The 26,603-nt window shown below is 40.4% G+C and overlaps 1 protein-coding gene across 2 annotated transcripts in view; it reads right to left on the bottom strand.

Moving 5' to 3' along the window:
- Positions 1-25,554, bottom strand: part of si:dkeyp-113d7.10 (uncharacterized) — a 33,266-nt gene extending 7,712 nt beyond the window's left edge. Inside the window, exons 1-4 of one of the 2 annotated variants that reach the window (XM_055005177.1) lie at positions 24,979-25,554; positions 5,445-5,747; positions 3,070-3,408; positions 1,060-1,283 (exon numbers count right to left, since the gene is read on the bottom strand). In XM_055005177.1, coding sequence (XP_054861152.1) covers positions 1,060-1,283; positions 3,070-3,408; positions 5,445-5,747; positions 24,979-25,360 — 1,248 coding nt within the window. In that variant the 5' untranslated portion in view covers positions 25,361-25,554. The remainder of the gene's footprint in view (positions 1-1,059; positions 1,284-3,069; positions 3,409-5,444; positions 5,748-24,978) is intronic. The other variant, XM_055005176.1, reaches the window with a different exon arrangement.
- Positions 25,555-26,603: the final 1,049 nt, after the last annotated feature.

The following is a 26,603-nucleotide window of genomic DNA, read 5'->3' as shown; positions in this document are numbered from 1 at the left end:
TCAGCTAACTACAGATAGATGTTAGCATGTTAGCATTTAGCTTCCACAAACTCGGTCAACAGGAATTTAAAAACAGTTAGCTTTGCTAAAGCTAATGCTAATGCTAAATGAAGGACAGAGATGTGTAACAAATATGGAGACACCTGTAACCATGGTAACAAATGCAGAGACACATGTAACCATGGTAACAAACACAGAGGCAGCTATAACCATGGTAACAAACACAGAGACCGCTGTAACCATGGCAACAAACACAGAAAACTGTAACCATGGTAACAAACACAGAGACAGCTGTAACCACGGTAACAAACACAGAGACTCTGTAACCATGGTATCAAACAAAGACAGCTGTTACCATGGTAACAAATACAGAGACAGCTGTAACTATGGCAACAAAGACTCCTGTAACCATGGTGATAAACACAGAGACTCTGCAACCATCGTAACAAACACAGAGAAGGCTGCAATCCAGGTGACAAACACAGAAACAGCTGTAGCCATGGTAACAAACACAGAGACAGCTGGAACCATGGTAACAAACACAGTCTCCTGTAACCATAGTAACAAAACTATGATTTTATATGTAAAGTGTCTTTGAGTGTTTTGAAAAGTGCTATACAAATAAAATGTATTATTCTTATTATTAAAACAGACACCGCTGTAACCAGGGTAACAAATACAGACAGTTGTAACCATGGTAACAAAGACCACTGTGGCCTTCAGATTCTCAGAGGATCACATACAAGAAAATGTAAATTGTTTTTGTGAATAAAATGAACAAATATCTCAAACCTCAGTCATTCAGAGCTCCTTTACATCCACAACATCAGAAAATAACCATGAAAATAATTATACAATAACTTAGAACTGAATCATTAAATAAAACATTTTTTTGGTTTAAAATCAGTTTCTGCAGATGTTTCTGGTGAAAACATTGTCGCTGATGAAAGTTGAACAAATTAATTTAAACCTGTAGGAAGTCAGATTCTTATTATTTATATTAATTATTATTTCACATCTTTAAAATAGTTTTTTTTAATCTTAATGTTCAAGTCTCACCTTCCTGCCTTTCCCCTCCTCGTCCTCGTCTTCCTCATCCTCGTCCTCCTCCTCCTCCCTGATTGGTCGCTCCGGCAGCGCCACGCCGTCTCGCTGCTCGATGGCGCCGTCTGTCGCCAGGGCAACCAGCGTTTCCTTGGCGGCGGCGGCTTCGTCGTCGTCCTCCAGCAGCTGAGACGGGAGAGTCAGCAGGCGATGAAGCATGGAGGCTGACGAGCAGCGACCTGCAGGGAGACGAGCATTTAATATTCATAAAATACTTCATCCAGTCAATCGATACCAGATCAATACCTGATCAGATAATTCTCTGTGGATCAATAAACTACAATAAAATGTTCAAAGTATTAAAGACATTAATCAGGATAAAAAATTATCATTTTTCTAAACCATCATTGATGAATTGAAAATCAATGTCAGATGAAATACGGGGGGGTGTCCAGCAGAGGGCGACAAACTCCAACACAAACAGCTGCTTTATTTACATGTTTATATTTATACCTTTGTTTGTTTCCGTGTGACTTTTTGTAGTTATTAATTCATGACTTACATTTTTCGACTTTTCTATCTATTTCATCTTTATATACTCGAGTTTTAAGAGTTATTTTTCATATATTTTTTTAAATATGCTTTTGAATTATTGTGTTTTGTTTAGTTGTTTACATACACTTATCAGGCATACCATTATGGCCACCTGTCTAATATTGTGTTGGTCTCCTTTTGATGCCAAAACAGCCCTGATCCGGCATGGACTCCACTAGACCCCTGAAGGTGTGCTGTGGTATCTGGCACCAGGATGTTAGCAGCAGATCCCTTAAGTCCTGGAAGCTGCCAAGTGGGGCCTCCATGGATCGGACTTGTTTGTCCAGAACATCCAACAAATGCTGGATTGGATTGAGATCTGGGGAATCTGAAGGCCGAGTCAACACCTCAAACTGGTTGTTGTGCTCCTCAAATCATTCCTGAACCATTTTTTTGTATTGTGGCATGGTGAATTATCCTGCTGAAAGAGGCCACAGCCATCAGGGAATACCGTTTCCATGAAAGGGTGTACATGGTCTGCAGCAATGCTCAGGTAGGCATCACGGACGGTAGAACCCAAGGTGTCCCAGCAGAACATTGCCCAAAGCATCACTGTCTCCACTGGCTTGCCCTCTTCCTATAGTGCATCTGGTGCCATGTGTTCCCCAGGTAAGTGCCCGGCCATCCACATGATGTAAAGAAAAAGTGATTCATCAGACCAGGTAACCTTCTTCCATTGCTCTGTGGTCCAGTTGTGATGCTCATGTGTCCATTGTTGGTGCTTTTGGTGTTCCACAGGGGTCAGCATCAACACCCTGACTAGTCTGCAGCTCCATACACAACAAACTGATGCACTGTGTACTCGGACACCTTTCTATCAGAACCAGCTTTAAATTCATCATCAATTTTAGGAACAGTAGTTTGTCAAATCCTTGCGTTTGCCTATTTTTCCTGCTTCTAATGCATCAACATTGAAGACTAAATGTTCATTTGCTGCCTACAATATTCAACACACTGACAGATGCCATGATGAAGAGATAATAAGTGCTATTCATTTCATAATGGTATGCCTGATCAGCGTATTTTTAGAATTTCATTTTTTGCAGTTTTATAGTTTCAGCTGTTTCAAGTTATTACCTTCTGTAAAAATATATTTTCACTTTGTTTTCTCAGCAATATTTTACACATTTTATCATTACTATTACATCTTTGACTTCTTTATATTTTCAGATTTTTAATATTTGATTATTTTCCTTGTCAAGAATAAAAATACAGATTTACCTTTTTTTTTTTTAAAAAATAAAATTGCCAGCTTTTTATTTATTTTTTCAAAATATTGTTTTCTATATTAGAAATCTGGTTCATAATTATTTTAACGTCTCAATATATTCTGTGAATGTACTACTACTTAATTTTTTGTACAGCTGATATCAATATATTTCTGTTTCTGTATTTCTACATGTACCGAAACCTGCTGGATGACCGTCTCACCTGTGGGGCTGAGGGGGGGTTCAGGTGGGGCTGCAGGTGTGGCGTTGGAGGCGTGGCTCCTCTGGGCGTCGTCTTCGTCCGGTGAAAACACCTCCATATCCTCCAGCGGCGTCCAGCGGGGATCCTGCTGGGGGGAGGAGGGGGAGGGTTCCAGGGTCACCGAGGGGGTGGAGAGATGCTGCGCTGGCTGAGCTCCGTCCTCTCCCAGGCCACGCCCACCATCATCTCCGCCCAGCTCCTTGATCTGCCAGACATCACTGCACCACTTCTGACCGAAGACCTTGTCCAGGATGGGAACCCAGTCCTGGGAGACGGACAGAACCGGGGGACGCGCCGGGTCTGAGGGAGGATGGAGGAGGTGAGGCTGCACACACTGACAGATACACTGAACATAAACAGCATTCAATTAACTGCACAGGTTTACCGTCTTTTATTGCGATTCAACACTGAATCAATAGTTTGCCTTTTTTTTGACAAGAATTTAAAAGCAGCATTCTTTCATGTCAAGTGACAACAAATTTCTACAAAGTATTGTCCATTAATTAGAAATATAAAACCTAAAGTAAATGATTCCAACAGCCATCACCCATATTCTCCTCCTTCCAGTCAGTATTTGGAAGATGAACCTTTGTGACGATCAGTGTTGGTTCGTCTGTCTGTTGCAACATTACTCAAAAATGGACAAATGGATTTGGATGAAATTTTCAGGGAAGGTCAGAAATGACACAAGGAACAAGTGATTAGATTTTGGCAGTGATGCAGCTTATAGTCTGGATCCATGGATTTGTTAAAGAGCTCTGTATCATTGATAATGGCACAGCATCACTGTAACTATGACAACAAGTGAACACTACATCAGCTGCCTGCTGACAATCACATGATTGCAATCCTACTACAAATCCACAGCTGCGGACTTATCTGTCAGAAACAATATGACTGAGCAGCCTTGGTGAAATACTGCACACTCCGAGTGCTTTTCTTGTTGATCCTGTGTTGGTGTCAATCAGTCTGAATGTCTGGACGCTGAAATTTGATCTCATTCTCCTTTATAAACTATCAAACTCTGTCAGGTTCCACATGAAAAGTTCTGAGTGAACAGAACTTTTCAGGTCTAGACACTAATTCTTAGTTAGATTGATATCTGGACTCTGAGTCGGCCTCCAGAACTTTCACCTTGTTGTCTTTAAACCATTTCTGAGGAGCTTCAGCTGTTTGCTTCGGCTCATCGTCTTGATGGAAAACAAATCTTCTCCAAGTCTCAGTTCTCTTCAGACTGCATCAGGTTGTCCTCCAGGATTTCTCTAGACTTTGCTGCATTCATTTTACCCTCTACCTTTACAAGCCTTCCAGGACCTGCTGCTGAGAAACATCATGATGCTGCCACCACTGTGCTTCACATCATGATGCTGCCACCACCATGCTTCACATCATGATGCTGCCATCACCATGCTTCACCACCAACGGTGATGATGTGTTTGTGATGATGTTTAGTGTTTGGTGTCCATCAAACATAACACTTAATCTGATGGACAAAAAGCTCCAGACCAAACAACCTTCTTCCAGTTGACTTCAGAGTCTCCACGTCTTCTTGTCCAGATGTATACGTGCTTTTTCCAACAGTGTCTTTCTGTTTCCCATAAAGCTTTAATTGGTGAAGAACAGGGTGTCTTGGTTTCCTCCTTCACTGATTTCTTTCTTCTCGGTCTCTCAGTTTTTGAGGACGTCCTGCTCTAGTCAGGTTTACTCGTGTTCCATATTCCTTCCATTTCTCAATGATGGATTTAACTGGACTCCAAGAGACATTCAGTAACTTGTAAATGTTCTTGTATCATCCTGATTGATGCTTTCCAACAAGTTGTACTCGGCGTTTCTTGGAGTGTTCTTTAGTCTTCATGGTGTAGTTCTATCTATTAGTACTGATCCATCAGTGACTGGACCTTCCAGATACAGGAGTCTTTATGCTACAATCACTGAGACACATTCACTGACCTCAGATGATTCATTTACTAACTGCTGATTTCTAGCACCAACTGGCTGCAGCTGAGTTACATTAAAGCCCCTTTAAAAGGGTAAATATTAACACAATAATTTATTCACTATTTCGATTTTTAATTATTAGACATTATTTTGAAGAAACCTGGTTTCACTTTGACATGAGAAAGACCTTTTTTGTAAGTTCTTGTCAAAAAAAGCCAAATTACATTAACCATGATGCAGTGTTAAAAAGTTTTTTTAAAAAAAGAGAAAAACTTCTAGTTCCAGGGAGGCTGAACACTTTATAGGAGCTGTAATGGTTTAAATTTTAAATGAATGCAAACAGAAAACTTAGACTTGATCAGACTCGGATGCTGTCGTGTCATCACCTGACCACTCACCTTCTGTCTCGGCCGTCTCCTTGGAAACGGTGACATCATTCAGCTCCTCCCGGGTGTCCTCCGAGCCGCTTGGCGACACCGAGTCGTTCTCCGACCCCCGACGCCTCCCGGAGGCTCCACCCCCTCGGCCCTTCTCTCCGCCCCCTCGTTCAGCGCCCTTGTCCAGACGCTCCTCCAGCGCCTGCTGCTCGCGCTCCATCTTGGTGATCTCCAGCAGCAGGTCGTCGAACGAAGCCTCCACGATCTTGGTCAGTTCACGAACCGCAAAGTCCAGAACCTGCTCCATGACAGACTTCAGCTGGTCTGAAAACAAACAGGACAAAGTCGGCTCAGTGCTTCTGATGTTTTCAGACATTTCTTAGACAAAACTATCGACTCATGAGGAAATAATGAGGAGACTGTCGGCTGTTCCACTGTTGGCTGATCAGGTTGATGAAACAAGTTTAACACTGAATCAGCATCTGAAAACCAGAGGAGGCTGATATAATGGCGTCTCTGCATATTTGCAGCTAAAATATAAAACCAGAATCAGAGTTGACGATTATCAGATCTGATATTTTTTGTGATTTTTATTAAACTGATGTGCTGTCTCGTCTCACTGACAGCTGTACCTGATTGGTCACATTCTACCAGAAACAGCCAATCACAGCTGAAATCTAAGTGTTTTGAAATTTGGCATTGACATGAAGAATGTCATTTTTACTCTATGCCTCATATATTGATATCCTTGACTGTTAATAATAATTCGCTGAACTGTTTAACTGAATATTTTTGGCCCAATGTCATCAGAAGCTAAACTGGAGCAGTTAAACTATTAAACCACAGCATGAATCCTGTATATAGATGATCCTTTTGTTGTCGAGAACTTGTTCTGACCGACCACCTATCACACATGCTGATATGAGCCTCGAAAGTTTACCCAGAATGCACTTTCTAAAGTTTTCTCTGGTGGATTTTCAGAAAACAGAAACACATCCAGTGTACCAATGATTGTTTCTGAGATTCTATGTATTAAGCCCTATTCGCATGGGATTAGTATCACCTGGGGACCTCTGGTGATTTGTAATAATTGCGGAGGATGTCTGTGATCTTAATCCATGCAAATGCGCCATGTCGGTAATTTGAAAAGTAATAATTCCCCCGCAAATGACCTACTATATTCCACCAAACACCGACATCCTGCGATAATACTAGTCCCGTGCAAATCTGCATCTGTGATTGGGGGGTATTTTAGTTGCCTTTTTTTTTTATTGCGCGTCTTTTTCTACATCTTTCCCAGTTGAATTATGGAGGCTGCGGTGGAAATTACCGACAGCATTTTAGATGCAAATGCAGGAGTAGGCGGATATACAACGGGCTTATTCACAGAATCGGCAAAATCAGATCAACAAGAAGAGGGAAATTTGGGAGGATATAGAGATGAATGACATGCGTAGCAGCGTGCAGTAAGCATATCTTTCAACAGGCTTAATATAAACGCCTTGACAGGACGTTAACCAGACAATGCTGCCTGCTGTTCTCAAGTCACGTTGCTGCTTTAATAGATTACTACTGTTGCCATGACAACTATATACCACATTAAAAGTGATGATTTTAACCCGGACCACAAGCTCTCCACGAACCTAACCAAGTGGTTTTTGTTCACAAACCTAACAACACCCTAAAAATAGCATTGTTACAACATAGGGTTTTAATGTTTTTAATGTTTATTTGCGCGACCATCCATGTGCATCATGGACGTGACAACAGCAGATGTTGCGACCTGCACAGATCTGACATCATATCCGGGCTGTAATGTAAGTAAATTCCAGTAAAATATAGACTTCACTTATCCTGTGCGAATGCACTGCAAGAAACTCAGATGTCCTAGGGGTATTCACAAATTACCAGGGATCCCCAGGTAATACTAATCCTGTGCGAATAGGGCTATAGACATTAAACTGCTGCAGTTTTATTGTTCACATGATGATACATCCCATAATACTGATGATCAGAGTTGGTTATAGAGAAAATGAACAGAAATCAGATTTAGTGTTTAGACTGTGACACCTAGATGGATGTAAATTAACCCCAAACATTCCTATGTCAGTTTCACCCCTTATTGCAGTAATTTTGAATTATTATTCTTTTGTGTTTCTTTATGGTAGCTTTGGTCCCTTTTGTGGCAATTTTGCATGTTTTTTGTGTTGATGTCTGTCTGTGGTAGTTTTGGTCATTTTTGTGTGAATTTAGTCTCTTTTTGTGTTGATTTTGTCTTTCTTTTAAGGTAATTTTCCCTTTTTTGTGTTGATTTTGCATCTTTTTTGGTGATCTGGTTGCAGTTTTCACCAGAACTCAGATGTGTTTTCCTGCTAAAATGTCATGTGTCTATCTGCTGTGCTGATAAAGTTCTGAGGCACAGAAATATTGGAAAAGGTCCATTAAAAAGTGATAAATGTGGACCCATTTGGAATTTGCTGGGGTCTTCTGTCTCTTTAACTGCCAATCTTTCTACTAGAGGCTGTATTTCAGGAGTCGTTTTTCTTCGGTGACACATCGAAGCGTTGCCTCATGAACAGACACGTGTTTTCTAATCGCTGTTTCGGGTTTCCGTGTCGACGTGCTGATTTGGTGTTTCTCCTCCACATGTTGCGTAGTGTTTGCGCCTTCTGGTTTTCAGAGACAGGAAGTGTTGCATTAGCGCCATCCTCCCACCCCCGACCTTTAAAAGCAGCAGCAGCTGAATGGAAACAGCCTGAACAGGTAAATCCTGCTGACAGTTTTATATCCTCCATCGTGAACAAAGAATCCTGACAGAATCCTGCCACAGGCTGTTAGAATGCAGAACAAAACTGCTGCCTCAGTAACACAAACCAACACTCACAGTCAGACGTGTCTGCAGCATAAAACCTCATAAAACTGTCAGTTCTGGTCCCATTCTGTGCAACATGAACACAAAAGTATCAGACAAACCAAAACATAAAGATGCAAAACTTGCACCGTTTTCTACATTTACTCTTATTTTACATCTAACGAAAAAATAAGTTTTAGATCTTCAATTTTTCAAATGAAAAAGTGACTTCATTTATCAGCTGAATCACCAATTTTACAGTGGTCCCTGAACACATCATTTGTGACCCAAAGTTTCATCATGAAAACTGATTAAATCTGACTTTTATTTGTGATAATGGACCAAAATCAACACATTGCTTATAATACTTTGTCAGAAATAAAGCTTTTACAGTAGGGATGAACTGATTCTAAATGCTGATAACCGATATTTAGCAAATGTTATTAACAGCATGTGACGGCAGGAACCGGCATTTTATAACTAGATTACTTCATTAATGAGGATTTCTATAACTGAATGTGTAGAATAGAAATGAGAGTGATGATGTCAGTATCATGTGATGCTATGATGCGTTCCTGATCGATCAATGACAGTTTGTCTGCTGCAGTTCTGTCTGCTGCTGTTCTATTTCCCCCGAAGGTCCAGATCTTAAGGCTTTATTACTCTGCGCCAAGGAATGCAGTGGAGTTATGTGATGATGGGTATCTGTCTGTCCGTCTACGTCTGTCTGTCTGTCTGTCTGTGCGCAACATTACTCAAAAACTGACAAACGGATTTGGATGACATTTCCAGGGAAGGTCAGAAATGACACAAGGAGCACCTCAGTGTTTCCTCTACACTCATTTAGGAGTTGTGGGCCGCCAATCCTAAATCTGAACCACGGCTCTTTCCGTTTTTTTTTTAATTGTCGCAAATACACCACTGCCACATGTCTCCACCTCCACACCAGAGTCCTGCACTGTGTTGGGTACTTGCGAGTACTAAGGTAAACTACAGATAACCATCTTGCTCAGTATCGACTCTTTGGGGTTAATACGACGTTGATCACTCGCAAGAGCACGGCCTTGAAAGTGACGTCATGTCAAACACCCAGAGGAGTGTCTTCTTGGAAAATAGGACAGCAACTTACCGGGGAAAAGTTATTAGCTTAATAACTCATAATAGATTTTACAAGTTAAATAGATATTCAGAAAATACTGAAGGCCAGCTAATGTTATGTGACATATCGGTATCGGTAACTACAGACAGAGATAAAACAGAGTGCTAAGTTTATTGATTATTGGTTAACAACAGAAAAACAGATAATCAGAAAAATATGCAGCTGAATAATCGGAAATAATTGATTTCTGTTTTCTGATGTTTGGTCAAACTGGAATCAGCTGGATTTGTGGGAGTTTCATTAATCTCATGTTATCCTGTTTATCTGACAGCGATTCTTTGTTCTCTGAAGTTTCTTCATGACGTTTCCATCAGTTCAGAGAACAAACTGCCGACTGTGTTTCTATCTGCAGATCTGAGTCCATCCATCAGATGATGACAAGAAACTGAATCAAAATGAACCGAATGGACAGAAACATTCCACCAGAAACATTCGATGGTTCCAGCATGATTGTATGATTTATTCTGACATGAATCCAGAGACTCACATCGATTATCAGGATTAAATGCAGGTTATTCTTTAATTTACTGGAAATTAGTTCAAGTATTAATTATTAAAATTAACATTTTCAACCAAAAACACCCAAATGATGATGCTGAGGAATTGAAATGTTGAAATGTTTATAGCAAACATTATATAAATAAAACCTATTTTTCTGAAGTTTCATTGACACCATTTCCAATCAATCAATCACGAAAATAAAAGATAGCGACACATTAAATTTTCATTTTCAATCACCAACTATTTTAATCATAAATTTTGTGTTTTTCAAGCAAACCAAACAAGTGAAAGATCTTGTCTGCAGCTTGTTTTTATCCATTATTGGATGAATCAAACCAATAATCAGCAGATAACTGATGACTGCAGCAGCTTTATTCAATCAATTATCAGGAAAACGGCACATTTAGTCGCAGAGATTCTTATTGTCTGAAATCTACTGGATCAATAAACATTTAGCAGATGAATCAACAATGGAAGTATCAGTCCAGCTGCAAATTAATCTTACTGAGAATACATTAAAATCATAATTTTTCAATCAAAAACGGCTAAACTTTGACTTCCAGGTTGTGAAATTTGCAGCTTTTCTTCTTTTTTGTTGCAGTAAAAAATTTTCAGCAAACAAACTAATAATGAAGATTTTTGCTCATTGCAGCTTTGATTTGATGAATTATTTATCAGGACAAGCCACATTAAGCTTCTTTTAATTAGGACTGAACAATTAGTCTAATTTATTAGAACAAAACTACAAAACATTTTGATATTTCAGTTTGTAAAATCTGTCAGTTTGCAGATTGTATTGTTTTGTGACTGAATGAATTAATATTGAAGGTAATAATTATTATCTGCAGCTTTGATTTGATGAATTAATGATCAGGACAGCTGCACACACACACATGTTCCAACAGCAGTGGGTCACGTATGAACACGTGTTCATGTGTTCCTGGTGGGCGGAGCCTCTGATTCACTGACTTCTGCTGCAGCTTCAGTTTCACGTTTATTTTTAACTCGCTGCTGATTCACACAAACAAAAAAAACAGGTTTCTGTCTGAACTCACGTCTGAATCCTCAAAAACCGACAAATCAATCAGGATTGAACCGGTTTCAGTTTGAAAAAACAGCAAAACACTGATTTTGAGGTTGTAAAGCCTCAGCCTGAAGATGATTTTGGTTTTTCGTTGCAGTAATGAAAATATTTTTGAGGGTTTTTTTGAGCTGCTTTCAGGTTTTTCTGATGTTTCTGTTACTGAATCAATCCAAACATAATTCACAGGTTAATCATCAATAAAAAAAATCAGCATTTACATCGGTAAAGCAGACACTAAAAGTAAGAAAACTCTCAGAAAACAGTTAAAACTTAAGAAGATTTAAGTTTGTCTGAAAAATTATTTTCCGACTATTAAAGATAATTAATCACAAATTAGTTGAACATTAAAAACAACATTAAAACTGTGATGTTCAGGTTGTAAAACTTCTCCGTTTGCACTCAAGGTTTTTCGTACTGTAAGAAGTCGTTTACTGGATCAGATAGATAGATAGATAGATAGATAGATAGATAGATAGATAGATAGATAGATAGATAGATAGATAGATAGATAGATAGATAGATAGATAGATAGATAGATAGATAGATAGATAGATAGATAGATAGATAGATAGATAGATAGATAGATACTTTATTAATCCCATTTCAGCAGCTCACTAGCTTGCAATAAAGAAATAATTTGGACTTTTTAGCTGCAGGAATATTTTTATGTTTTTTTTTTGTTTTTTTTTTTTAAACAATCTGTTACTGGACCAATAAAACAAATATTCAAATAAAGATAATTAATCACAGACTGATTTAAATGTCATTGTTTCTCAACCAAAAATCTGCTTATTTCCTAAAATGTCTCCAGCTTTTATGTTGATTTTTCGTTGCATTAACCTCCTGAGACCCGGCCCATTCATTTACGTCCTCTGTATGGGACATTTGTTTTTGTTTTATATCTTTTGACTCATTTGAGCTACTAAATCCTGATGTGTTCAGTGGATCACATCCTGGTACTTGCAGTGATATCGGGTGAGATGAGGGGAACTTTTCTTTTATACTGAGACAAAATGGAGACTGAGGGATAATGTTGTTGAAATTGACCTTATTTTTCTTAAGAAATTTCAGGTTGTTCATAATGTTTTGTAAAAACGATAATTCATTAAATGTGATAATTTTCAGAATGTCCTTTGTTGAACTAAAACAAAGGAAAAATGGAGTTGTTGTTAATTATAGGTTATTATGCTGTGATTTTATTGGTCAGGTTCACTTTAGATCACATTGGGCTGAATGTGGAACTGAAATAAGATGAGTTTAACACCCCTGATCTATCACGATCGACTCATCTGCAGGTTAAAGTTTAGACCGTTTGGTTTAGAAAAGTGAAAATCCTCTTTAAAGTGACATATTTGACGTGTATATTTCCCCTTTTAAACGACTATTTATGTAAAGAGTTTAACATCCTGAACCCAGCGGCTCACTGATTATCTCCAGGCTGATCCATTAATCCTGGGATCGTGCGGCGAGGTCTGAAACTGATCCACTGAGGTCGGAGTTTGTCTAAACTTTGGAGTAAATCTGCGCCAATCACAACAGAGTTTCCATGGCGACGCACGGCAACGCTGTGACAACGTAAATCAGGGGATTAGAGGTGATTGATTCGTTAAAGCGAAACTGAAAGTGATTAATCATTCTGTCATCGACTAACCTGCTGACAGATAGACACACACACACACACACACACACACACACACACGCACACACACACACACACAGCAGACTTCTGAAGCAGGAAGAAGAACTGAAGCTAAAAATATCACTGCAGCCGAATCTGATGCAACACAACTACACAACGCAGCTACACAACAGAGAGCAACACAACACAACTACACAACGCAGCTACACAACAGAGAGCTACACAACACAACTACACAACACAGCTACACAACAGAGAGCTACACAATACAGCTACACGACGCAATTACACAATAGAGAGCTACACAACACAGCTACACAACTACACAATACAGCTACACAACACAACTACACAACCCAACTACACAATACAGCTACACAACAGAGCTACACAACACAACTACACAACAGAGAGCTACTCAATAGAGCTACACAACAGAGAGCTACACAACAGATACACAACACAGCTACACAAAGCTACACAACACAGCTACACAACAGAGAGCTACACAACACAGGTACACAACACAGCTACACAACACAGCTACACAGCACACAGATACACAACACAGTTACACAACACAGCTACACAACACACAGCTACACAACACAGCTACACAGCACACAGATACACAACACAGTTACACAACACAGCTACACAATACAACTACACAATACAGCTACACAACAGAGCTACACAACAGACAGCTACACAACACAGCCCCACAACAGAGAGCTACACAACTACACAATACTCAGTTACACAACTACATAACAACTACAAAACAGACAGCTACACAACAAATAGTTACACAACACAGCTACACAACGCAACTACACAACTGGTGAATTTTCAGTGCATTTGTTTCAACATTTCTCATTTTTACTGTTTTGTGTCCATTTTTTCTTATTTTTGTCCGTTTGTGTTGCACTTTGTGTCAATTTTTTTTTTATTTTGTCATAATTTTCTCATACTGTATCACTGTATTTTTATTGCTTTTTCGGGGTCATTTTGTGTCTCGGTTAAATTTTCCTCTCATTTTCTTCATCTTGTATCATGTTTTTTTGCCTTGTTTCCTTTGTCTAATTATGTGTCATGTTTGTATAAATTTTTTGTGTTGTTCGTTTTCACTTGTCATTTTTTAAAAATTGCTTTTGTACTTTTGTGTCTCATTTCCATTTATCTGTCTCGTTCTTTCTCTTTTTGTGTCTTGCTTTGGTCATTTTGTGTGTCTTTGGAACAGTTTTCTCTTTGCAGTCATTTTTTCTCCTCATACTGTTGATATTTTTCTATCTCCATGTTTCTCTGCTCATCAGCTGTAGAAAGATGTTTCACCATGCTGAATGTATCTTCAAAAACTTGCTCCTCTGTTTCCTGTTTCTCAGGCATTCTGCTTTTATTTTATTAATCAAGTATCTTTGATTTTCCTCTCAGTCTCTCTGTGGAAACACTGCCTGCAGTTCAACCTGAAAATTCTCTGAATGTTTCACTGTTGGTCTCAGCTGAGTCCGTCATGAAGAACCAGAAACAGGAGGAAGAAGGTTCTGGTTTTAATAGAATCTGCAAGCTACAGAAATTTACATGAGAATCGTAGGAGAAAGTGATTTTGATGAAATATGACGATGAGCTCAGATTTGTTTATTTTCCTGTCAGAACAACACATCACAGACGATGCCATAAAGCCATAAAGTCGTAAATCCAATGACTGCTTCTGTTTTATCGATAAATGGAGCCACTGTGGAGAGTTTCTAATGATTTTAATCCCAGCAGCTGGTAAACTGGGCGGACATGAAACTCAGAACTGTTGTAAATGTGCAGCCAAAATCTGAAACAACAAAGCAGCAGCTGCTCCATGGAAAACTGCAGAAAGCTGCAGCACGTTGACAGCATGCAGCTGCAGAGAGTCCTGCGTCGAGCCAACAGAAGCTTTAACGTCTTGTGCAGGAGACACAGATGCAGTTTAACGTTGCATTTTAGCTTTTCTTCATCTGACCGAAGTCTTGAAAATGCGTCCAGGTTTAATTTCACCCGTCTGGATGCGAAGGATCATAACTGGGCTCCACATGAACACAATAACTGGACCTGGATCAGTTCTGCTGCCACTCGGCTCCACAGGGGTTTATTTAATCATTTACACTAACTGCCCACCCTGGCCTTCTTCTACCCTCCTGCCCCCACCCCAGCCTTTGTCTGCCTCCACAGTGGGCAGATGTCGAGTGAAAGCGTTACCTACTTTTCCAGTACGGCCTCCGACCTCAGCGTGTTCAGGCCACCGCCTCATTATCTCGCTGTGTTAGCGTGTCACTGTGTGTTAGCGTGTTGCTGTGTGTTAGCGAGTCACTGTGTGTTAGCGAGTCCCTGTGTGTTAGCGTGTTGCTGTGTTAGCGAGTCCCTGTGTGTTAGCGTGTTGCTGTGTGTTAGCATGTCGTTGTGTGTTAGCGTGTTGCTGTGTGTTAGCGTGTCGTTGTGTGTTAGCGTGTCCTTGTGTGTTAGTGTGTCGTTGTGTTAGCGTGTCCCTGTGTGTTAGCGTGTCGTGTGTTAGCATGTCACTGTGTGTTAGCGTGTCACTGTGTGTTAGCGTGTCGCTGTGTGTTAGCGAGTCCCTGTGTGTTAGCGTGTTGCTGTGTGTTAGCGAGTCCCTGTGTGTTAGCGTGTCCCTGTGTGTTAGCGTGTCACTGTGTGTTAGCGTGTCGCTGTGTGTTAGCGTGTCGCTGTGTGTTAGCGTGTCGCTGTGTGTTAGCGTGTCGCTGTGTGTTAGCGAGTCCCTGTGTGTTAGCGTGTTGCTGTGTGTTAGCGTGTCCCTGTGTGTTAGCGTGTCGCTGTGTGTTAGCGAGTCCCTGTGTGTTAGCGTGTTGCTGTGTGTTAGCCTGTCGTTGTGTGTTAGCGTGTCGCTGTGTGTTAGCGTGTCGTTGTGTGTTAGCGTGTCCTTGTGTGTTAGTGTGTCGTTGTGTGTTAGCGTGTCCCTGTGTGTTAGCGTGTCGTTGTGTGTTAGCGTGTCGCTGTGTGTTAGCGTGTCGTTTTGTATTAGCGTGTCGTTGTGTGTTAGCGTGTCACTGTTTGTTAGTTTGTCGCTGTGTATTAGCGTGCTGTGGTGTGAACGACCTCCGACTTCAGCGTGTTCAGGCCACCGCCTCATTATCTCGCTGTATGTTAGCGTGCTGTGGTGTGACAGTGTGTTACTGTATGTTGGCGTGTTGCTGTGTAGTAGCGTGTCGCTGTGTATTAGCGTGTTGCTGTGTGTTAGCATGTCGCTGTGTGTTGGCGTGTTGCTGTGTTAGCGAGTCCCTGTGTGTTAGCGTGTTGCTGTGTGTTAGCGAGTCCCTGTGTGTTAGCGTGTTGCTGTGTGTTAGCGTGTCGTTGTGTGTTAGCATGTTGCTGTGTGTTAGCGTGTCATTGTGTTAGTATGTCGCTGTGTGTTAGCGTGTCATTGTGTGTTAGTATGTCGTTGTGTGTTAGCGTGTCACTGTGTGTTAGGGTGTCGCTTTGCGTTAGCGTGTCGCTGTGTTAGCGTGTCGTGTGTTAGCGTGTCGCTGTTTGTTAGTTTGTCGCTGTGTATTAGCGTGCTGTGGTGTGTTAGCATGTCGCTGTGTGTTGGCGTGTTGCTGTGTATTAGCGTGTAACTGTATGATGGTGTGTTGCTGTGTGCTTATTAGTGTGTTGCTGTGTGATAGTGTTACTGTATGTTAGTGTGTCGCTATGTGTTAGTCTGTACTCGCGTATTACTATATGTTGGCGTGTCGCTGTACAGTAGCATGTTGCTGTGTGATAGTGTGTTACTGTATGTTGGGGTGTTGCTGGGTATTAGCGTGTTACTGTATGTTAGCATGTTGCTATGTATTAGCATGTTATTGTATGTTGGTGTGTTACTGTATGTTGGGGTGTTGCTGTGTATTAATGTGCTATTGTATGTTGGCGTGTTGCTATGTATTAGCATGTTACTGTATGTTGGCATGTTACTGTATGTTAGTGTGTTACTGTATGCTGGCATGCTGCTGTATGTTAGCATGTTACTGTATGTTGCCATGTTGCTGTATGTTAGCGTGTTACTGTATGTTGGCATGCTGCTGTATGTTAGCGTGTTACTGTATGCTGGCATGCTGCTGTATGTTAGCGTGTTACTGTATGTTGGCATGCTGCTGTATGTTAGCATGTTACTGTATGTTTGCGTGTTACTGTATGTTGGCATGTTACTGTATGTTAGCGTGTTACTGTATGTTGGCATGCTGCTGTATGTTAGCGTGTTACTGTATGCTGGCATGCTGCTGTATGTTAGCGTGTTACTGTATGTTGGCATGCTGCTGTATGTTAGCATGTTACTGTGTGTTTACGTGTTACTGTATGTTGGCATGCTGCTGTATGTTAGTGTGTTACTGTATGTTGGCATGCTGCTGTATGTTAGCATGTTACTGTATGTTTGCGTGTTACTGTATGTTGGCATGCTGCTGTATGTTAGCATGTTACTGTATGTTAGCGTGTTACTGTATGTTGGCATGCTGCTGTATGTTAGCATGTTACTGTATGTAGGCATGCTCCTTACTGTTGGCGTGTTGCTGTGTGTTCATGTGCAACGGTCCTTCCCCATACTGCGGTTCACTTTTCGTGGTCTCACTATATCTCAGTATTTTGCAGTATATAGGTATTTTTATATATTTACTATTTTAATTGCTTTTGCGGTAAAATAAGCATGTCCTAGCCTAAAAAATTTAAAGATACAAAAAGTATTAAAAAATAGTAATTACAACATATTAAAAGAATAATAAGTAATTTCATTGTATATGAAAGTGTGCAATGACAAATAAAGCTATCCATCTATCTATCTATCTAATATTAAATGCGTAGCGTACACACTGGGCTTTGATTGGCTCAGCGACCGAAGCATCAGTCTCTTCATCAATCTCACCTTGTCATTCTCACTGTGCAGTACATTCATCTTGTCATCAGTACTGTAGCTAATTCATCATCATCATTTAAGTTGTATTATATTCTAGGACTGGACCTGAAGATCCGAACACCCGGTTATGGTGGTATCCGAAAATTAATTTTGAGATCCGAATATTCAGACCTTCCGCCCCGTCGGACGATGTTGGCTGATCCAAACATTCGGCCTGTCCCTTTGTCTTCTCCTCCCCCTCGCTGGACGATCTGACAATCCGAACATTTGGATATTCGTCATTAATTGGGGCCAAACATCCGGAGCCCAGAAATTGCCATTTGAGCCAGTCCTATGATATTCACTAGTGAGTACCCAGATACGTAGGTTTAAGAGTGTAGAAAGTGTTTAAGAGCATAGGAAGTGTCTATTAGACTGTGGGGAGGGTTTATAAAGCCTTAAAATATATAAAAATAATAAAATAAATGTTTTCGTCTATCGCAGGGTTGGTCTGGAACGTAACTCCCGCCATAGACGAGGGACCACTGTAGTACTGTGTATTAGTGTGTTACTGTATGTTGCCACGTGACTGTGTGTTGGCGTGTTCCTGTGTGTTGGCATGTTCCTGTGTGTTGGCGTGTTCCTATGTGTTGCCGTGTTCCTATGTGTTGCTGTGTCAGTGTTTTGGCGTGTTCCTATGTGTTGCCGTGTTTCTATGTGTTGCTGCGTTGGTGTGTTCCTGTGTGTTGCCGCGTCGCTGTGTTGGCGTGTTCCTGTGTTTTGGCGTGTTCCTCTGGCCGTGAGGCGTCTCTTCAGATCTCTGTACGTTAAATCCTCCATCGGCCCTCGGGTCGCGACCGTGCCGTGTCATGGCGGTGGCCTGGTTTTGGCGGGAGGGGGAGGGTGGTGGCGTGTCAGGCAGCTTTGCGTGTCTTCTGTGTGTTTGCGTCCGAGTGAGCAGATGTGTGCATGCATGCGAGAGAGCGGCGGCGCGTTTCTTTCATTCCCTCACGTGTCGCTGCATGTGGACGAATCTGCTGCTGCAGCACAAAGTCTGAGTCTGTGTTTGTGTGTCTGCGTGTAGGGCAGACACACAAACACACACAGACACACAAACAATTACTTTGTGTGACGTCTCTGCTGGTTTCAGATCTGATCAATTAAATTAATCTTTTACAACCTGATTTCCTTCATTATTTGACTGTATATTATAGTCTCATTTTATTTCAAATGAATTGATTTTTTTCTGTTTTCATCCTGAAGCTGTTCTCCGTCTGTAAATCCTTTAAATGTGATTAAAAAAAATCTTCATTTTTGTATTTTCCTTAATAAAAATCTTCATGTTTTACATCCAGCTGTTTTTATTCTAAGCTGAAATGCTCTTACTAGTCTTATTATAAATAATATTCTACTAATTTTGCCTTTTTATATTCAGTTTTTAAGCTATTTTCTCATTCATGTGACAACATTTCTATTTTATTATTGTGCTGGATTATAAATGAGGTTTGCTCCATGTAATCCAGATTAATAAATTCTAAAATAAATTAAGGCTGAATTAATGAAGGAAATAAAACATCTTGATGTTGTGACAATCAAGTAAAATTGAATGTTTTACGATAAAATCTCACATGTTCTGTGTTTATTTAAGCAACTTAAATTCAGCAGATTTAACTGAGAATTTTTAACCAGTCGTCCATCAATCAATTAAACAGAAATCATCAATAATTCTAATGTTTAACTAATCAACAGAAGAGTTATTTTTGACCACAGTTACTGTTTTCTATGAGTTTTTGGATTTTTGGTTGATAAAATTAGACATTCGAAAACCTAACTGTGAACATCTGAACATTTAAATAACTTCATATCGGAACTACATCTGTTTTGATAATGGAATATTCAGTTAGATTTTTTCTTATAAAAAAAAGCAGTCTAAATTCTGTAATTTCAGATTCTTCAATGTGAATTTTTTCTGGTTTCTTTCCTCTCTAACAGTAAACTGAAAATCTTTGGACTAAACAAGACATTTGAGGAAACTCTGATCCACATTTTTCAACATTTTCTGACATTTTAGAACCAAATAGACAATCGATTCATCCAGAAAATTATCTACAAATCAAAATAAATGTCGAAATGAGAGTCAACACTCAGCACCAGGAATTAGACTGGTTCCAGCACCAAACTGAGCTTTTTTCCATTGATCTAGTACATCAACAGATCAATCAATAATTAAACTGTAACATCCACCTGCTGATGGAAAATGTTTCTCTACTGTCACTGAAGCATAAAGATAATTAACCGTTTATTGTGTTTTTATGACGTTTAAGAGTCTCGTTGAGATTTAAACGTCTTCAGAAGAAACCTGATGAGAAAATCTGGTTTCTGTTCAGATGTAATGCAAATTTTAGTTGAATGGTACATTAAAAAAAGTGAATTAAATGTTGTTACCATCCACTGAAAGTATTGATCATTGGCATTAATGTGAACAATTTAATATGAAAAAACTGTTTATGTGACTATAAATATTTAACTTCTCAGCAAGTTTCAACTGGAGAAATCCAGATTTATTTATTCATTCTGTTGAAAACTAAATGTGTAATCAGAAAAAGTTCTAGTAGAAAACAAACGCTGCTCAATGGCTGCTGTGTCTGCATTCATGAACTGAAGCTTTTTTAATCAGAATTTTCAGACTTTACAGAATTAGTCTGAAAATGTCAATCTGTTTTAGACCCAAATTTAGATCTAATGAGCAGCCGAAGTTTCAATTGCTGAAATATGTTTATTTAAAGAAGCTCAACAGCCGAAGAAACCAACAAGAAATTTTACAGTTTAAGAAGAACTCTGGAGCTGAGATTAGAAACAAGTTTTAAAACAATTAAAACCAGCAAAGTAATATGGAAATTATTCGAATTCATAACTGTTAGTCCTGATTTCAAACCTGTAGCTGCTGATTAACTAACATTCGATTCTTAGAGAATAACTTTAATTTTCCAGATTGTTCATTTATATTTCTGATGATCACAGTTCCTTGTTTGCATTTAAAAATAGTAAAACTGTTTTATTTTAGCCAAGTGTTAATGACGGCTTCTTTAGCTGAAATTTGAAAAGGCTTCAGATATTTTTTTTTCTTTCACAGGTTCTAAAAATGTGGACAAAACTCGTCTAGAGTACCCTGAACATATACTGAAAACGTCCAACGTTAACACTCATCACAACAATATTGATCTTTCTGAGGATCACTTTGGTTATTTCAGTGCTAAAATGAAGATTTCAGATGCATTTTAGGTCCTTGTGCAGGTTATTTTGTTCATATTTGAGAGTTGTTTCTTCTTTACTTGCGTTAATAATAAAAAAAAAAAAAAAAAAAAAAAAAAAGGTCCTCAGAATATTCACATTACAAACAAACTCAAACGTCCGAATCTTGAACTCGAACATTTTTGGATAACGGACAAAATGTGTTTGGAAAATTGACGAAACATCTAAAGTCAAAAGACTCAACAACAATTTTATCAAAATTCTCTCGAAGGACTGGGATGTTTTAAACCAGATACGTACAAAGGTCTAAAACCGACTAAGTAACTTTCTCTGATCAGCTAAACCTGCATTTATAATCTGCCACTTTAAAACGCGGTTTTATTTAGACTCAGTTCTGCAAATAAAATTTTGGTGAAAATTCAATATTTCTGTGGAGTCAAAGTTCCAGGAAAAGGTCTTTTTCTAGTATTCATACCTTGAATTCCTTCTCCTGAAAGAAAACTGTTTTAACTTGTTTCTGGTTCAAGACGTTGCTTTTAGATCTGTATTTTACTGAGGTAAACTTCTGATTCTGCTGCTTGTTATTAGAACGTATTTCTTGGTACTAAAAATGAGTTTTAATCTGAATGTTTCTAACACGAAGTTTCTAAACTATTAAACACAGGATTATCTGACAATGAAAGACTTGGCGATTCCGTAGTTTTATTTACTTCATCTCCTGATTTAAATCTGAAATCTGATTATTTCAGACTGGATTTAATTCAGGAATCACTTTGCTGAATTAAACTGGGTTTTGTAGAAAAACAAGTTAATGTTTCTCTGGAATTAAAGTTCATGAAAAGAAATGTTTTGCCAGAATCAGCATCATGAATTCCTTTTGCTGTTGTAGAAACTTTATTCTTCAGTTTGATCAGGATTCAAATTAAAATCTGAGAGCTTTAGACTAAAGCTTGTTTTGACAAATTAAAAACACTTTAGTAGAAAAACCGAGTCTTTTTATTTCAGAATCAGCACCATGAATTCCTCTTAACCCGGAGAAACATCTGAACTATCCAGTTCCTGATGTCTGAGTCACAACTTCAATCTGTCGACAAACTGATATCAAAACACTTGACTTGAGATTTTTCATAGTTGACAAAAACTTTCTTTCTGTTCGCCAAAATTCAAACCCATGCAGAACTTAAATGAACTCAACTGAACCTCCTATTTATTGTTTTTTTCTGATTAGTTACGTCCTGATTGTTGAAGTCTGTTAGTTTCATTTAGTCTCACTTCTGGCAAATAAAAGATGTTTGTAGAAAAATGTCTTTGTGTTTCTCTGGAATTAAAAGTTTCAGAAAAGGTTTTTAGGACTCAGCACCACGGGTTTGTTCTACTGCAAAAAAGAACTTTATTTCCTTTTTGGTCTTACACTAAAAGTTATTCCAGGACGGCTCCAGAAAATAAAACATACTGCAGAAATATTTGTGCTTCTTTTTTGTTCAAGATTCGATAAAGGTTGTTTTTGATCAGCACCATGAATTCCTCTACGAAGTGTCAGAACTAGTTTCCTGTTCCTGATATCAGTTTAAACCTTTATTATACTATTTAGGTTCTTTTTATGCAGTTTGTGATTTGACAAAATTTCATAACAACAAAGGAACCAAAATCACTAAAAAACAACTTTTTAAAATACTTACATAGATTGAAGAAACTGCCTTGAACCAAAAGTTAATCCTCGCGTAAAGATGAGTCTTGAACCAAGTAAGTTTCGGAACCAACCAAGTTTCGGAACCAAACAAGCTGAAACTGGAAGACACTGTTACCTTATTCACTGATCAGTTTGCCCTTGATTGCAAATCCATCACTTTTAACCTCAATTTTTGCTAATTTAATCTAGCATTCGTAGGCTGACTGTTTTTCTGGAGAATAGTTTTGGAAAAGGCAGTTTTTAGGAATCGGCACTGTGAATTTTCCTAGTAAAGTCAGAACTAGCTTCAGTTCGGTTTCAGACGCGAGTTACGAATCTGGTAAAGTTCTTCATAGGCTGCTTGGGTTTCGACAGTATTTCTCATAAACACTGGGACCAAGTTAGTGAAAACTTTCCCAAGCTTCTGGCCCTGATCTTCTGACCTTTCAGCCTCAAGTTTCCCATCTACATCCCAGGAGACGTTATTGGTCTTCAACGGTGACGCGTTTGAGAACTGTTCCAGAGGATAAGTCTGACCTGACACCTAAAAAACATGGATTATGACAGAAATTGCAAAATTTGAAACTTTATTTCTGTAGCTTAAACAAACTTTGCCATCAAACCACAAGTTACGCTTCTCGTTGAGATGACCCTTGAGCTAAGAAACTTCAGAAACCCTACACAACCCAACAAGATGAAACAAAGTCTTGTCGGACTCGTAACTTTGGGTACAATTAAGAATCTGTCAGTTTAAGAATGAGTTTCGTTGAGTAATTTTGCATTTCTTTGGAGGTTACATTTCAGGAAAGGCAATTTCTTAGGATCACCACACAAATTCCTCAATGAAAAGTGTCAGAACTAGCTTTAGCTTGGTTCCTGGCGCAAGTTACGAAACAGGAAAATTCTCTCTGAATTGTTTGAATTTTGAAAATATTTAGCATCACCAGCATAACCTGCTTCATACAAATTTTCCTTAACTTCCTGCCCTGATCTCCTGACCTTTCACACCGGAGTTCCCTTCTACATCACTGGAGATACTGTCGGCCGTATTCAGATACCGTTTCGACACCACTGAAAACCCTTAAAGCTGAAACTAAAAGACTTGAGGAATTTGTAACTTTATTCACAGTTTGATCCCAGTTTAAAATTTGTCACTTTTAGGCTGAGTTCCGGCAAAATTAATGAAGGTCGTGTTGTAGCTTCGTGTTTCTCTGGAGTAAAAGTTTCTGAATAGGCTATTTTTTAGAATTAGCACCACAAATTTCTGTACAAAAAGTCCAAACTAGCTAACTGTTCAGTTCCTGATGCGAGTTATGAAACTGTAAAGCAAAGTTTTTATGAGCGGTTTCTGTTTCAACAATATTTTGCGTCACCACTGGGACCAAGTTAGTAAATCCGTCCTGACCTTCCAGCTCAGAGTTTCTGGACATCTTTGGCACCACGTATTCGAATATTGATTTGAGAGTGTTGACAAGCAAAAATTCTGAAGCTAAAAGGCTTGTTGGACTTCTAAGTTTGGTGTCCATTCAAAATCGGTCAGTTTTAGGCCATTTTTTAAAAAACCATCAGTTCTGGCAACATTTCAGAGGTTGGTAGAATAAATCTGTTGCTCTTAAGCAGAAGTTTTCAAAAAGGCAAGTTTTTAGAGTCCGCACAACGAATTTCTCTATGAAAAATCAGACCTAGCTAATGGTGCGAGTTACGAAGCGGTAGAGCAATGTTCTTTTTGTGTTGTTTACATTTGTAAGGTATTTTACGTTTCCACTGTGACTGAGTTAGTAGAAACTTTCCCAAGCTTCCGTCCCGACCTCCGACTTCCCTGGAAACATCGTTGGCGTTCGGCGGCAACGTATCCCAACGTTGTTCCTGCTGATAAATCTGAACCGACAGCCGTAAAACAGTGAAAGACGGTGGCTGAATGTGTGAATATTTCCCTGTGCGACAGCTTTGTCCTCCCTCAGGCCCTTTCTTTCCCAATGAAACGCTGATTTGCCCTCGCTGGGCGGATGGCGGCCACCGTCCTGCCCACCACGAGGCCTCCTGCAGTCTGCTGGCTCTTTGTCCTGGTGCCCCCCTTCACCACCAATGCCTCCATTCCTGAGGAGGACACGTCAGGATGCCTGTAAAGCTTTTATGAGCCAGCAGCTCGTAGAATCGAGGCCTTGGCTCTTATTTTTACCTCTATGTGTCTTTGTTTTCGACCTGCAGCTCTAAACCTGTTCTGTCAGAGTCAACACTGACTCCAGAGCTGCTGTTTGAGGAGGAGGGTCCACATTCCTGCTCTCATCATCTGCTGCACCTCCAATTAAAGCCCAATCAGAGGAGCTCCAGCCCTGAGACCGTCTGGCACCGCCGTCCGGAGCTCCTCTGTCGGGCTGTTTATCACCTGCAGGCCTCTCTGCTCGGTTCACCCAGAAAACCGTAAAACGGCTGCACGTTACGCAATGCCAGACTGGAGTGTTTGTTTGTGTGTGTGTGTGTGTGTGTGTGTGTGTGTGTGTGTGTGTGTACGTTGTGTAACGGATCCTACCCACGACTCGTCCTCGCTGCTCTAGTCGGCGTGTGTCGGTGGGTCCACCGGGCTCGGCGCCCTGCCCTCCGGGGGCGTGGAGCTGCGGCTGCTGGGGCTTTGTCCTGCCGCCGTCCGCCCTCTCGTCGCCCGCCGCTTTGCCAGGCTTCTTACCGGACACCGGAGAGCCTCCTCCGTCCGAGGCTCGGCCCCGGGTCTCCTTCGCCTGCAGCTGGAGCCGCAGCCGGCGGTTTTCTTGCTCCTTCACGGCCGTCTCCAGCAGCAGCGCGTTGAGACTGGAGCCGACCGACTTGCTGATTTCCTGGACGGCGAGCTGAACGACCTGCTCCAGCACGGACTCCAGCTGGCCCTGGAAGAACGAAATGTACACGGCCCCGTTCATGTTTGCGCCCCCTCCGGTTAGAGGGCTCTCTCATTCTTCTGGACCGGAGCCCGCCGCCCAGCCCCTGCCCTCGGACCCCGACGGGAAGCTGCGTGAAAAAGTGCCGCGGCTCGCTGCGCTGCTCCGACGGCTCTTCGGAGCGTCTCCTCCGGTTGCTGCTGCTCTCTGCGGCCGCTGCTCGGCGCGTGTTCAGCGGATCCGGAGCACCGAAAACATCCGAATAGACGCGCAGCCGCATCCCGCCCACATGTCGGGGCCCGCGCACGCCGTGCATGCGCACAGGCAGGCATCCGCGCCATTTTGGCACCAGAAAATAACATCAGTCACTTCAAATGTCAGACTGCAGCGTCGCAGTCCAGGACCAGGACCAGGACTAGAACACATCTGGAGAACAGCTAATATCAAAACTATGAATGAACACATCTGGAATTATGTAGTAAACAAAAAAGTGTGAAATAAATCAAAACATGTTTTATGTTTTAGGTTCTTCAATGTAGTCACCCTTTGCTTTGATTACTGTTTTTGCACACTCTTGGCTTTCTCTGGGTTAGCTTCATGAAGTAGTCACCTGAAATAGTTTTCACTTCACAGGTGTTCCTTGTCAAGGTTAATTTGTAGAATTTCTTGCCTTCTTAATGGAGTTGGGACCATCAGTTGTGTTGTGCAGAAGTCAGGTTGGTACACAGTTGACAGCCCTATTTGACAACTGTTAGAATCCATATTAGGGCAAGAACCAATCAGCTAAATAAAGATAAACAACAGTCCATCATTACTTTAAGAACTGAAGTTCAGTCAGTCTGGAAAATTGCAAAAACTTTGACTGTATCCCCAAATGCAGTCACAAAAACCATCAAGCGCTGTGACGAAACTGGCTCACATGAGGACTGCCCCAGGAGAGGAAGACCAAGAGTCATTAGAGTCCAGATAAATGCCACACAGAGTTCTAGTAGCAGACACATCTCTACATCAACTGTTCAGAGGAGGCTGAACCAATCAGGCCTTTATGGTCAAACAGCTGCTAAGAAACCACTATTAAAGAAAAGCAACAAGCAGAAGAGATTAGTTTGGGCCAAAAAACACCAGGAATGGACATTAGACCAGTGGAAATCTGTGCTTTGGTCTGATTAATCCAAATTTGAGATCTTTGGTTCCAGAAAAGGTGAACGGATGGTCTCTACATGCATGGTTCCCACTGTGAAGCATGGAGGAGGAGGTGTGATGGTGTTGGAGTACTTTGCTGGTG

This window comes from Amphiprion ocellaris, chromosome 19, assembly GCF_022539595.1.
Source record: "Amphiprion ocellaris isolate individual 3 ecotype Okinawa chromosome 19, ASM2253959v1, whole genome shotgun sequence".
In the NCBI taxonomy this organism is placed as follows: Eukaryota; Metazoa; Chordata; class Actinopteri; family Pomacentridae; genus Amphiprion; species Amphiprion ocellaris.
The sequence above is the reverse complement of the archived record's forward strand: the minus strand, read 5'-3'. Positions and strand labels throughout refer to the sequence as shown.